We start from the raw sequence: 15,089 nt of genomic DNA on the forward strand, positions 1-15,089 counted from the left end.
ATCTTAGCAACTTCAGAAGCAGAATGTATCTCACCGACGCCTCAGATGCAGTTTGTTGCAAAGCCTTTCTAACTACTTTAATAAAAACAACAATTAGATGGTTCGACAACCTCCCTCCTAGGTCCATCTCAAGTTTTGATGACATGGCTAAGAAATTCCTGGCCAGATTCTCCATCCAAAAGGACAAAGCTAAACATGCTCCGAGCTTACTGGGAATCAGACAAGGAGAACGGAAAACCCTGCGTAACTACATGGAGAGAAAATAAAAAATACCACAATTACACCCCTCTTCGGGTGTCTCTTGTGGATATATACAGAGAGGTTTGCAACATGGAAAAATATCACCAGCTCGACCTCTCAAAGACAAAAAAGGAGGAGGAAACCGGGCTGAATATTGTGAATACCATCGGATCCGCGGGCACTCCACCAATGAGTGTTTCGACTTAAAAAATGTCATAGAAAAGCTCGTACGAGAAGGAAAGCTAGATCGATATCTAGCCACCCATGACGATGAACAAAGAAAAAGAAGAATAGCAGAAGATGTCGGACCAACCGTGCGATCATCTCGAACGCCAGAAAGACATGTCCACATGATACACAGTGGATTTGCCGGGGGAGGAATCTCCAAATCATCTCGCAAAAGACATCTCAAAGACGTATATCACGTCGTAGGAAAGGAGGAAGCACCCGACATCCCGGAGATCACTTTTACCAAAGAAGACGCATCCGGCGTCTCATCAGGGCATGACGACCCCATGGTCATCACTATTATACTAGCAAACGTAAATCTTCACCGCACGTTGATAGACCAGGGGAGCTCCGCCGATATCTTATTCAAAACTGCTTTCGACAAATTCGGCTTGGAAGAAAAAGAACTCAGAGCATATCCGGACAGCCTGTTCGGGCTAGGAGATACCCAGTTCAACCGATGGGATACATCTCGCTCCACACAACTTTTGGAAAAGGAAGTCAGTCAAGAACACTCAAAATAGATTACATCGTAGTCGACGTAAGTTCGGCTTACAATGCCCTAATAGGTCAGACAACGTTAAATCAGCTCGGCGCAATAGTCTCGACTCTGCATCTATGCATGAAGTTCCTAACTGCAGGAGGAATAGCCACGATAAAGGCAGATCAGAAGATGGCGCACCGCTGTTACAACGAAAGTCTAAACCTCAGAGGCAGAGGAGAAGAATTTCACACAATTGAGCTCGGTGGAGTTCAGAGGCGGGAGGAGCTCCACCCACAACCTGAAGGAAAAATAGAGAAAATCCAGATCGGGGACACCCCGGACCAAACAACCAACATCGGCACACTCCTAAAAGGAGACATAAAAAAATCACTCATACAGTTTCTACGAGACAACGCCGACCTCTTTGCGTGGAAGGCCGCAGACATGCCAGGTATAGATCCCAAACTAATGTGCCACAAACTAGCAGTCTACCCAGGATCTCGGCCGGTACAACAAAGGTGTAGAAAGCTAGGACCAGAATGCTCTCAAGCCGTGGAAGAACAGGTACGAGTTCTACTGGAGGCAGGTTTCATAAGAGAAGTCAAATACCTGCTATGACTTGCTAATGTCGTATTGGTAAAAAAGTCAAACGGGAAGTGGAGAATGTGCACTAACTATACCGATCTCAACAAGCCTGCCCAAAAGATCCCTACCCACTTCCGAACATCGACGCTCTGGTGGATGCCTCCTCCAGATATAAATACCTCTCCTTCATGGATGCATACTCGGGATATAACCAAATTCTAATGTACCCACCCGACCAAGAAAAAACCTCGTTCCTAACCCCAAAGGCAAATTACTGCTACATTGTTATGCCCTTCGGTCTTAAAAACACGGGAGCCACTTACCAAAGATTAATGAACAAAGTTTTTTTGGAACACATCGGAAAGATCATGGAAGTCTACGTAGACGACATGTTAGTGAAGACGCAAGACGAAGAGATGTTATTATCCGACCTAACGCAAGTATTCAACACCATAAGACGACACAGCATGCGACTCAATCCCACAAAATGTACCTTCGTAGTAGAAGCTGGTAAATTCTTGGGTTTTATGATCACACAGAGAGGAATCGAGGCAAACCCGGACAAGTGCAGGGCCGTACTCGACATGAAAAGTTCGACTTATGTCAAAGAGGTACAACTACTCAACGGGAGGTTGGCAGTCTTGTCCAGATTCCTGGCCGGATCAGCAATAAGATCTCTCCCCTTCTACGCCACTCTAAGGAAGGGAAAGGAGTTTGAATGAACAGCAGAATGCGAGCAAGCCTTCCAAGACTTCAAAAGATTTCTGGGACAACCACCTATACTAAGTCGGCCACAGGAAGGAGAACCACTCATATTGTACCTCACGGTGGAAAATCAGGCAATAGCCTCAGCACTGGTCTGAGAAGACAACAGCGGACAACAACCCATATACTTTATCAGCAAAGCATTACAAGGATCCGAGCTGAACTACCAAAAATAGAAAAATTTGATTACGCTCTCATAATAGCATCTCGACGACTTCGCCCATATTTCCAGTCTCACACCATTAAAGTTTGGACCAACCAGTCCATAAAAGGGATCTTACAGAAAACAGACTTGGTAGGCAGAATCTTGCAATGGGTAGTCGAACTGTCCGAATTCGACCTTCAATACGAAGCTCGGACGGCCATCAAATCTCAATATCTGTCCGACTTCATTGTGGAATTCACGGAAACACCGAAAATCCCCACAGAATAGAATCTATATATGGATGATTCCTCAAATAAAACGGGAAGTGGCGCGGGCATAATAATTGAAAGCGACCAGGGAACCCAAATCGAACTCTCCCTCAAATTTGGATTTCCTGCCTCAAACAATCAAGCGGAATATGAGGCACTACTAGCTGGTTTGAAGTTGGCTAGGGAGGTTGGAGCTCAAAAACTTATCGTCTTCAGCGACTCACATGTAGTCACTTCACAAATAACAGGAAGCTACCAAGCCAAAGATCCCACTATGAAAAAATACTTGGACAAAACCAGGGAACAACTCGGACAACTCGGAGAGTATGAGATTCGTCACATACCCCGAGAACAGAACTACATTCCTCTGCCACTCTAAAGGAAAACGAGGCTCGCTATTCTTATCCAGGAAGAAAGGACGAGCTCCTTCAACAGTTCGGACCTTGAAAAAGTACTTCTTAAAATTGCGAAAAGACTCATCATACATGGAGAAGACTTTATGTCCTTGGGCCGACCTAAAAGAAATCCAAGAAGCTTTCTTTTTTGTAGTCCCAGGCTTGGTCAACACAAAGAGATACAAAAAAAGGGTTAAAGAAGGTTTAACACCAAACTCATGACAAACCATCTGAAAATCTTAATAAAATCCCAAGAATTCGGATGAAGCTGAGATGGGGCCACGTTGCAAGACCACAACAGGTCGGCCTCAAAGGAAGTAAAAGGAAGGGTAATATCCATCTGGCTAAAGAAGAAATCATATGCATAAAAGAAAGGACGCTCTCCCCGGATCGAAGTAGGAAAACAGACCCTGTCATCAGAATCGTGTGCCACCAATTCATAGTTGCGTTCTTGATTCTCACTACTACATATTCGATGGTGTTTCTTAAGCTCTGTGTAGAATTCCGCATTAGCTAGGGATACACACAGCAACACCAGGGGGTCTAACCAGTCGGACATCCCCTCAGGAACCTTAGAGGATGCCTCGACAATATTTTTGCGAGACGACATGGCTAACTAATCCTACAAAGAAAAGGAAACGGGTTACTAACCCCAAAAAGGCAAGTTCAGGCAAAATGGAAGCAACTCGGACAAATGCGACCTTAAGCACACAAAACAGTAAAAGGAAAACCCCAAGACGCACACCAAGGTCCAGGGGCATCCTTTGGAGGCAATGACAGAGTAAAGTCCCAGAAAAAGCTAAAAAGGTAAAACACTCTTTCAAACAAAATAGCGACCCGAAAGGCGAAAGTCAAAAGAAAGTCATCAAAAACCATTGTCTCTATCGAAGAAAAGTCATCAACAAAAACAAAATCATCAATGGAGCAAGCAAGTTATCAAAGGAGCAACCTTTTTCAAAAATGGCAGTACGGAAATCAACGACAATACACGAAGCCCTAAAAAGAAGCCAGAACTAGGAAAATCACCCAAAGCATACATAAGGATGAAAAAAAAAGACCAAGAAATAGGCATCACAGCAATAAACTAAGGAAAAGGTTCAAACTTTCTGACGTACAAAAATCAGAGCGTCATCAAAGAATAAAAAACAAAGCAGCAGAAATAAACGGTGAAGAGAAAGCAAAACCAACCTGGAAGGAGGAGGAAAGCTTTGAAGGAAAAAGCTAAAAAGCAGAGCAGAGCAGCAAGGATCGACCGCCAAGTAGAAGCACCAATGAATGCCAAAATGTCACAGAGAGAAAATGAAAAATGCAGGACAGGAAACGGCAAAAAAGAAGGGAAGCTACAGGAAAAAGAAAAACCGTCTCTTGGATACAAAATTTGAAAAAAGGAAACCAAGAGAAAATAGGGGCATTAAAAACCAATTAATGGGGGCATTAAAACCCTCGCACATTCCCAAGGCTAGGACGCTAACACAAAAGTGCACGCTCTCAGAGGAAGCGAAACGTTTCGCATTTAAAAAAGAACTCTACAAAGATGAAGTCGACAAAATGCTCGAGTTCGGCTCCACCCGAGAAGGTTCGAAAAACTAAGACTCTACCTCCAAAGGAGGACCGAGCTCGAGCAGGGGCACTGTTCATACCCTGGGTCGAGCTGTCCGACCCGGGACGTTCTACAGACAAAGCGACCGACCCTTTCAGGTCAGGACAAACCGACCTCCTCTCAAAGAGCTTGGCCAAATCACAGGAGAGCCCAATAAAGGACCCAAATAGAGGAACACGACCCCAATCCAAAGGCAGCCCAAGCCTATAGAGATAAGGACGGTTCCCATGAAAGATAAAGATAAAGATAAAAGATAAGATAACTAAATTATCTTATCTACAAAGGTCACTCTACACCATTATAAATACACTGGAGGACCCAGGTATAACTCATACCCTGATTCTACTCAATACCTGCTTAATACCCTTGCTAACTTAAGCATCGGAGTCCCTTGCAGGTACCCCCACCCTCCGGGGACGAAGGATCAGCACCATCACCAAGTCCATCAGATCGGACTCCACAGCTCCGACCAGCATAGAAGATCTCGTCCGAGATCGACCTACAGTTTCAGGTAACCCTCGGAACAATAGCTAATAACAGTACTTATAAACAAAGTCTGAAACACTATATTCCAACAAAACCAAAAACCCACCAAAATAGGACATATCCAAAACATCAGAGATACAAACTACACATTCTCAGCCTCATCTTCCGCAACACCATCATCTTCAACCATCTTCCCATCACGAACAATTTTCCCATGATCCATCTCAAACAAATCAACATCTGGAGCCAAGAACTTTACCTGTAAACATGCCCTTTCAAACCCCTCAACAAAGGAATCTAAAATCTCATCCCTCTTCTTCTTTTCCATATCTTTAAGCTGAGCAGTAACCTCAATCAACCGAGATTCAACTGTCACAAAATCACCTTCCTTTTTCTTCAAATCTTCGACATCCTTAGCATAATTTTCCTTGGTCTCTTTCATCAACTTCTCAGCATTAGTCAACTTATTCTCGAGTTCAGCAACAACTTCTTTTGTCTTCCTCAGCTCTTCTTTTACCAAAGAAAGATCTTCTTTTTCCACCGAAGCTTTCTTGTGCTTCAACTCTTGGCTACGCCCAAGACTAGCCAAGCGCAAACCAACAACCTAGGAAAAAAATTACCAACTACATAAAAGTTCTCACTACAACAAAATATAAACAAATAAGACTCGGAACATACCTGCATGTATTGGTCAATCACAAGTTCCCCGACCTTATTCGCCAGAGAGACGTCGACAGAAGATTGACAATACTCGTCAACCACAGCCATATAGGGATACTCCTTCCCCCACACAGATAAACCCTCGCTCGTCTCAGAAACCTCATGAAGTTTTTTCTGATTCCCCATAAAAGCTTGTATCTCTTCTAATGGAACCCCTAGATCCTTCCACTCGATTTCTTGGACAACTCCACCGCCTCAGATTTTCTCTTCTTCAGGATTACCTTCGTACGCCCACAACGAGGCTGGCTAACTTCTCTAGCCCCAGCAACTTTCTCACGGTTTGACGAAGAAATTTCTTTCTCTAAATTTTTATTCTTGAAATGAGACCTAAGTGATGCAGCCAAAACATTGGGATATTTACCACCTACAAAAACCGAACACAGCCTATCAGAAACATGTACAAAAATGATAAATAACCAAAACAAGACCCTAAACTCACCCAGATACTCTACCACCGACTTTTTATCTTCTTCCCACTTCAGTAACTCATACATAGAAATCAAATCCTTACGACCAATATTTTCCACCAAAAATTAAATCAAACAGATATTTCTCGAAAATATAATCTCGGGACCGAGTATGTTCTGAGGCTCCGAGCACCACCACAAAGGAAACTTCTCCGCTAAATATTCATCAATATAAAAGGGGAAATCCTTTTCCAGATTCCTAACCTTAAGATACATCTCCTTGAAATCCTTGAAGGAAGATTTATACAACCTGAAAATACCAAATCTTGGGGTGCTGTTAAAATTAATCCAACCCCCTTTTCATACCCCCTTTGCTTGAAATAAAGAAAAGAACAAATCCACTGATGGCGTCTCTTCCAGGTATTCCATCAGAATCTCAAATGAACGAAGGAAAGCCCAACCATTTGGGTGGAGCTGAGATGGAGCGCAATTCAACTACTTCAAAACCTGACACTCAAAGTCAGTAAACGGAAACTTCACTCTCAGTTCCTCTAGCACACAGCTGTGCATGTAGAAAAACTCAAACCCCTGCCCTTGATGATAAATCCTATCATCTACACTACACGGTAACAACTCAACCTGCAAACCAGAACCTACCCTTACCACTCTCCCTACATCCACCTCCCTCACAACAGCTTCATCAACAAACAGCGACACCCGAGACTTCACATCATCATTAACCCACTCATAAGACTAGTCAATCTCACCCTTCTTCTCTTTTTCAAAACCCATTAGGTATAAAGCAGACAGCAACACAGAAATGAGGAAGAAAGAAAAAGCAAAAATTAGAAACAGAAAGATAGAACATACATACCTCTCTTACTCATTCTACTCCCAAAAAATCGAAAAACCAAACGGCAAATGACACCAAGCAACAAATGGAGCATTAAACAAAGAAATAATAGTAACACCACAAATCAAAACTTCAAAATGATCTAACTGTTTTTTAGACACATCAAACGATGCATGTAACATTGGGAACAGACCAAAGCTTTAAGTGCAATAAATATCCATCTGTCCTCAATAAAAAGGGGAAAACGTGATTTCCCACGTCACACAAAACCAACCAATTTTTAATGAAGTAAGTTGAATTGGGGGCTCACTCAATAACGTGTCTGACCGAGTTATAAATCATCAAATAAGCTCAACCTGCTTCATTAAAAATTCTCTCCTCAGGTCAAGCTTGGGGGCTACGATATGATCGCCTTTAAATGCGAGCTATAACTCGGCATTATAGTCGTTATCACTGCGAGCTGTAACTGTCACCCGTTATAAGCTCGGCCTTTAATAAGCTATAACTCGGTCAGAATTACGCTCCTACCATAACAGACGATTAAAACGGCACATCAGTCAGTTACAATATCAATCATTTCGAAACTGACGATTAATGTCAAAAACGTAATAGACGAAGAGCTCACCATAAAAAGTAAGGTAAGATATTCTACCAAGCCAGGTTTTTCAGAGAATACAATATACTGACTTAAGTTTTGGAGTGCCTTTGCAGGTACACTTCCCCTTTTTTCGTTGCTCGTCCTTTCACATCCTTTCACAAAAAAAAAAGCTCGGATTCAAGGATCAGGTGTTCAAGCATTTGAGGTGATAGCTCGGCAAATAATCGATCTATTTCCCAGGTAAGATCAAATTTAGTGACTAATTTCTTAGCGATTAATTTAGTGACCAACTATTTTTCAGTCTATTTTTATGTCGGTCACAAAATCAATTGCTAAATTAAAATAGTGACCAATTTAACCATTGTCAACTTCCAAAGACTAAATTTTTTGTTTTAGTAATTAATTTAATTGCTAAGTTAAAAAATAGCGACTAATTTTAATGACGGACTATATTAACTTTGTTGTCGTTTACTCAACTGGTCACTAATTTCTATATATATCACAATAATTGGATAATCATTAATCAGTTGCTAATTAAAATTTATCGTCGATTTAACAACCAACTCTTTTTTATGCTAGAAAATTTTAATCAATTACAAAATTGATAACTAATAGAAAATAATTTTATTAGCCGCTAAAATTATTTGCTATTATAAAACTTTCTAGCAGTGAAAATAATATTTTTTTTAATTTTTCGAGTTGTTTATTTATAATTGCAGAAGAAACAATAGAAGTTCCAAAAATAAGCGATATCATTATTTTTTATACCTGCAAGAGGTCAGGTTTAAGTCATTATTTTAAAGTCACAATAACATCAAATCTAAACACGGTAAAAATCAAATCTAAATAAATTTATATCAAAATTGTAACATTCACATAAAAAATATTTAATAAATAATAACCAAACAAAAATTAAAACATAATCACCACTAATTTTAAATTTAGTAATAATTCAAAGGACTATTAAAACAAAATTAACAACCAACACAACACTAACTTGGTAATAATTTAGAATCTCATCAAAATAACTAATAACAATAAAATATTAAGGATACAAATTAAATAATAACTTTAATATAATGCCAAATTTCATAGAAGTGTAGCTATTATATATTCATCAACTGTTTTATAATTTTGTGTCAAGACTTTGAACTTGTTATTCGTGGTGTTGATGTGTTAATCATATTTGCAAACTATATAAAAATTATTTTTTATATAAAAGATTATTACATGAATTGATTAATAAAAAAAATATTATAATACATTTTTTTAATTTTTGAGTCAACTAGATCAAGTTGGGTGACCCAAACTTTAATCTTAACTCCATTCAATAGTCTATTTAAACTAATTTTTTAGACTTCAAATCTAGTTCAAGTCACAATAAAATTGGCCAAATTTAATCCAAATCAGTTAAACCCAAATTTAATCTTCGGGTCAATTTGTGTCATGAACACCCTTTGTCATCCTTGATTTTTTATTTCTGTATAAGCATATTTTTACTCACCGAAAAATAATAATATTGATTTATTTTCTATTCTATTTTTTAAAATATAAATAAATTAATTCAAAAGAAAACTAAAAAATTTAAAATTTTGATATAATTATATTTGTAATATTTTTATAAAAATTTATTTTACTAATATTTTTTTTACATAATACTATATTTAACAAAATTGGTCATTAGATATAATTCTAATTTTTTATAAAATTATCAAATTATCTGCTAAGTAATATAAATAAAATATATTTATTTTATATTTTATATTTTATATTTAAAATAGTATTTCAATATATCTTTTTAATATGATATGAAATTTATTCTATAATAATTGACTTTAATACATTAAAAAACATATTTTTTTATTATATTTTTAGTTTGTACATTTAATAAAAAGAAATGTTAAGAGACAGTAAATTTTATAATTTATAACTATTAATTAGTCATTATTAATATTTTTAATGATGTAAAATTTTATCAAAAAAATATAAAATTAATAAATTACTCACATTTCTATTCGCCAAAGTTTAATAAAAATGTTGTAAATCTAGACTTTTAAATTTTTATTTTTTAATACTTCACAAAGATGGGTATACGCTTTTGGGCTACTTTACACATACATACACATGGTATATACGTGCGTCCTTCTCACCTTAATAATCATCAGTAGTCACACCAAGTTCTGATGAAAAATATATATAACTACGGTCTCTGTCAAACGCAACATAATATAAGCTTCAATAATCATCAGTCATCACTATATATATTCAAGAGAAGCTCGGAAATTAACATTACTCAACACAACTATTTCCTAAACCAGTTTCTCTGTAAGTTATGAAATGGCAGCAACGACGTCTTCTCATGATGAAATAAAAAAGGCTGCACCGGAGCCGGAGCTCCAATCTCCTCTAATACCTTCCAGTGTCGCGGCCAACGGAGGCATGAAACCGCCAGAGAAGCTCTGCTTCGACGAGATGCTTCAGATGTATTGCGGCGAGTTCGGAAGGTGGCAGATGAGGCACTTTGTCTTCACAACCTTCGCGTGGGCGCTCGAGGCCTTCCACACGATGGTCATTATCTTTGCAGATCGTGAGCCGGAATGGAGGTGCGTTCCCGGTTCCAAATGCGATCCGGCCGCAAGTACCGTGTGCGACTTGGAACCGGGAACATGGGAGTGGGTCGGAGGACCGCGTATGTCGACGGTGTCGGAGTGGGGCTTGATTTGTGGCAACAAATATAAGGTTGGACTGGTTCAGGCCGTGTTCTTTGGCGGCTGCATGATCGGTGAGATTTTCTGTTTATTTCATTTTATTTTCCGTTTTCTTGCTGTGAAGTCTAAAATTAGCATGCATTATTTTACCACATAAAAGAATATTATTTCTTAACATGAATTTTAAAATGTTATTTAGACATTAAATCAGCTAATATATATAATTTAATTTATTTTTAATACGTATTATATTGTGCATAAATATTTAGCAACTAAAACAAATTAATCAAAAAAAATTATTTTATTTAGTACATTATTTATGATAATAATTAATGAACGTTAAATAAGACAAATTTAAATTAATTTTTTATTTTTTTAATATTATCGACTTACCATATTTTATATTTAAGATATATTTTATTTTAATAATTAATTTTAAATACTATTTTTAATGTATACTTAACATGTTTGTAAATTTTATATCATTTAATGTTTTTTTTTTCTTCTCCCATGTGTTTTAGACAAATATATGTACTGAATAAGAAATGGTTAGGAAAAGTGTTAATTAATGATATCGTTATTTGCATACCAGAAAATGATCATAATTATTACGACACTAAAATGTATTTTGGTTGAGAGCTCTAGACCCTTTGAACATCAGTAGGTTACTCAGAGATTGGTTAGACTGTTAGAGTGCATCAATGTATGTGAATGATAACTAGATTACTGTATGTTGGAATTTTAATTTTAATTATATCAATCACATAGGAATATAGGATATATAAGATGATATATATTTATCAAAATTATGTCGATAGATTAATCTGTATATTGGTTATATTATATTTCTGGATAAAAGAATGCATGGACTCCGAATCTTTGTTCAAATAAACACAGGATGTCGCGTTAGTTAGGTACTAATTAACACCTTTAATCTATACTAAAATTACAAAGGCCAAAGTATCTGAGATTTTATTTGCAGATAAGATTACAAAAAATGAGTGAAGATTGATATAATTATATAAATATATAGTAATTTTATTTTGCAAAAGAAGTTTTCATACATTTCATTTTTTGTTTACTTAATCTTGAACTTTAATTTATAAAATATAAATGACGGTCCGATCCATAGAACAACAATAAACTGACAAAGTACAGAAAAGTGGGGATCTTCCAACTATACTTATCATAAATTATTCATTATATATGGTCATCACTGGTTCACCAAAACTAATATTAAGTTCTCTAGTTATTTTTATACATCTTACCAAAATATGACAACCATCTTATTAGAATAAAATAACCTTAATTCAACTCTAAAAATGAGTTTAATTAAGTAATAGGAGTGAAAATGATTTACAATCCATAGTAAAAACCTTATCTTTAAAGAATAAAAATTCTAATAATATGCAAAACAAAATTTTTATATACTAAAAATTGGTCACTAAACTAGTAATTATTATATATATATATATATATATATATATATATATAATTTTTAAATAAATAATCAATTACTAAAATAATTAAACTTGTTATAGTAAAAATAATCTAACATATAATATACAAACAATTAACTTTTTTTATAGTAATATAATAAAAAATTTTTATGAAGTACTATATATACATATATATAATTATTTTTTAAAAAAATTAAATAATATTATATACAATATTTTTAATTTATATAAGGGTATAATCGCAAGTCATGACTCACGTACATGATGATTATTTTTTTTTTTTTTTGCAAATTGAATAATATTGCATGCAATATTTTTTAATTTATAATAGTATAATCACGAGTGATGACCATTAATGTTTTTTTTTTTTTGCAAATTGAATAATGTTACATGCATTATTTTTTAATTTGTAATAGTATAATTACGAGTGATGACTTTGGTACATGATGATTAATTTTTGTTTTTGCAAATTGAATAATATTACATGCAATATTTTTTAATTTATAATAGTATAATTACGAGTGATGATTCTCGTATATGATGATTAATTTTTTTTTTTTTTGCAAACTGAATAATATTACATGCAATTTTTTTAATTTATAATAATATAATTACGAGTGATGACTCACATACATGTTCAAAAAATATAAGAATACAGAATAAATAAAAAAAAAAGAAAAAATCTCATTATCATTTTTATATTTTATGTGAGTCATCACATAATTATGTACACGAAGAATTCTTCACTAATTTATACATCTCTGGACAATATAATTTCAGGCGCTGGAATATTTGGCCACCTCTCAGATTCAAATCTTGGAAGGAAAGGTTCCCTCACTATGGTTTGCATCCTAAACACCATCACCGGAATGCTAACATCACTCGCTCCTAACTACCTCTCCTACGTCACTCTCCGTTTCCTCACCGGCTTCAGCACCGGCGGCGTTGGCCTTTGCGCCTTTGTCCTCGCCACCGAACCGATAGGGCCCACAATGCGCGGCGTGGCCGGCATGTCCACATTCTACTTTTTCTCCTCCGGCATCGCCCTCCTCGCCGGCATCGCCTACCTCTTCCCAGAATGGCGCCAACTCTACATCGCCTCCACCCTACCATCTCTTCTCTACATCCTCTTTGTTCTTCCCTTCGTCTCCGAGTCACCAAGATGGTACCTCGTGAAGGGAAGAATCAAAGCGGCCATGGCGATCATGTCCGCCATTGCGACCACCAACGGCAACCACCTCCCGCCAGGTGTTATTCTGGCCCTCGACGAGGACTTGTGTTCGCCGGCGGTGACACCGGCTATAAAGAACAAAGAAGAAGTATCGGGTTGTGTAGTGGACATTATTCGCTCGCGAGTAACGCGCACGCGCTTGTTCCTTTCAGTGGCTATAAACTTCATGTGTTCCGTGGTGTACTACGGCCTCAGCCTCAACGTAGTGAACCTTGGAACCAACCTTTACCTTAACGTCATATTGAACTCTATATCTGAGATGCCAGCTTTCATGTTAACAACTTTGTTTTTGGATAAGTTAGGGAGGAAGCCATTGACCATATTAACCCTGTGGTTTAGTGGGTTCTTTTGCTTTCTAGGGTCCCTAATAGGAAACAAAGGGGCATGGAAAGGTGTTAGAATGGTGTGTAGTATTTTAGGTATATTTGGAATGGCAGGGACTTATAACTTGTTGTTTATTTATACGGCGGAACTGTTCCCCACTGTGGTGAGGAACGTGGCGCTTGGGTGCACCACCCAAGCATCGCAGATGGGCGCCATTTTGGCACCGGTCGTCGTGATTTTGGGAGACTGGTGGCCATTTGTGGTGTTCACAGTTTGTGGGATGAGTGGAGGAATGTTTGCGTTTTACTTGCCAGAGACTTTGAACCAACCGCTCTATGATACGTTAACTGGAATGGAGGCTGCTGAGAATGAATCTGATGCCACAACAAGTGTCTGATCATGCTTGAGATTCTTTTACATGTTATAATTGTCATGTTGTTATATAACGAGAATAATAGAATAGCAACAAAATCTTGTCAGATTCAGTGATATGTTAAGCTGTTGTTAATAATGATCAAGGTCGTCAAAAGTAAGAGATTTGGTAAATAGATAAAAGGGAAAGTATAGGTAACTAATAACATTATTGAATAATGTCTGAATAACGTGAATTAATAGGATTAAAAGAATAAATTTAATGAGTAATATCAAATTAGGGTATAATGTATTTGTATTTAATTGGTGATTGTTCATATTGTTCAAAATAATCATTGTTCTCCTAGCACTTCCCATAAATAAAATGATAAAATAATTTTGCGAGATACCGTGACTTTTGTAAATAACGTGAATAATAAATTATAAAATTGACTCAATAAAGTAAAAAAATACTCCATCCTAAATTACCTCATAAACTCTAACATTAGAATAATCATATGTACTTAGTGAATTTAACATCTAGCCATTGTTAACTGTGCATGAGTAAATCGAATTAAAAGGAATAACTATCCAATTGAAAATGATCAAGGTAATCATCTGTATACATATTGAATTAAACATTCGGTATATTCATTGTTCACATTGTTTAGTATTCTCACTGTTTTCCTATACTTTTTTAATGTTAAAATGTGGAGTTAATCATTTTTAAATTAAAATGGGAAAGTTTATATATAATAAAAAGGTAAAATTTATCTAACCCTCTCTAAAATAATATATAAATTATCTTTTATGATGTGTTATTTTTTAATTGGACGTTTATTTTTAACCTGAGTTATTTTAATTCAATAAGAGTTAATATTTTAACTATAATAGAATTATTTTGTAATTAAGTTATTATTTAAAATGGATAATTTTATAATTTTTTAAAATATTAAAAGCTAAATTTATTTTTGTTTTTCCATATCAAAAGAACACTTCTCTTGTTATTTGAAGCGCATTTTTTACTCCTCCATTTTTTCTCAGTTTCGGTCCTTCCAAACATCACCGCCATCGTGACAAGAAGCATCGACGTTCTCGCTATCTTCTGCCCTCTCACTCGATTTTTTTCCATGCATCATCCCTTAATGACGTCGTTGAATTCCTGTCGCCAGTAGCTTTGTCATTCTTCGAAATATTGCCGCCACCGTCTTGACAAGTAGTGCCGATATCGTTGTTATCT

At 36.3% G+C, this 15,089-nt stretch overlaps 1 protein-coding gene across 1 annotated transcript; it reads left to right on the forward strand.

Annotated features, from left to right (window-relative positions):
• Positions 1 to 10,112: 10,112 nt before the first annotated feature.
• On the forward strand, positions 10,113 to 13,895 carry LOC130965815 (organic cation/carnitine transporter 4-like). Its single transcript, XM_057890573.1, has 2 exons — positions 10,113 to 10,557; positions 12,724 to 13,895. Exons 1-2 carry the CDS (start codon positions 10,113 to 10,115, stop codon positions 13,893 to 13,895), a joined length of 1,617 nt encoding a protein of 538 aa, XP_057746556.1.
• The last annotated feature ends 1,194 nt before the right edge of the window (positions 13,896 to 15,089 follow it).

Source organism: Arachis stenosperma, chromosome 3 (assembly GCF_014773155.1).
Source record: "Arachis stenosperma cultivar V10309 chromosome 3, arast.V10309.gnm1.PFL2, whole genome shotgun sequence".
In the NCBI taxonomy this organism is placed as follows: Eukaryota; Viridiplantae; Streptophyta; class Magnoliopsida; order Fabales; family Fabaceae; genus Arachis; species Arachis stenosperma.

Coding starts and splice junctions, on each gene's coding strand:
- LOC130965815 (XM_057890573.1), top strand. CDS start 10,113: ATGGCAGCAACGACGTCTTCTCATGATGAAATAAAAAAGGCTGCACCG. Junction 10,558..12,723: donor CTTTGGCGGCTGCATGATCG/GTGAGATTTTCT, acceptor ATATAATTTCAG/GCGCTGGAATATTTGGCCAC.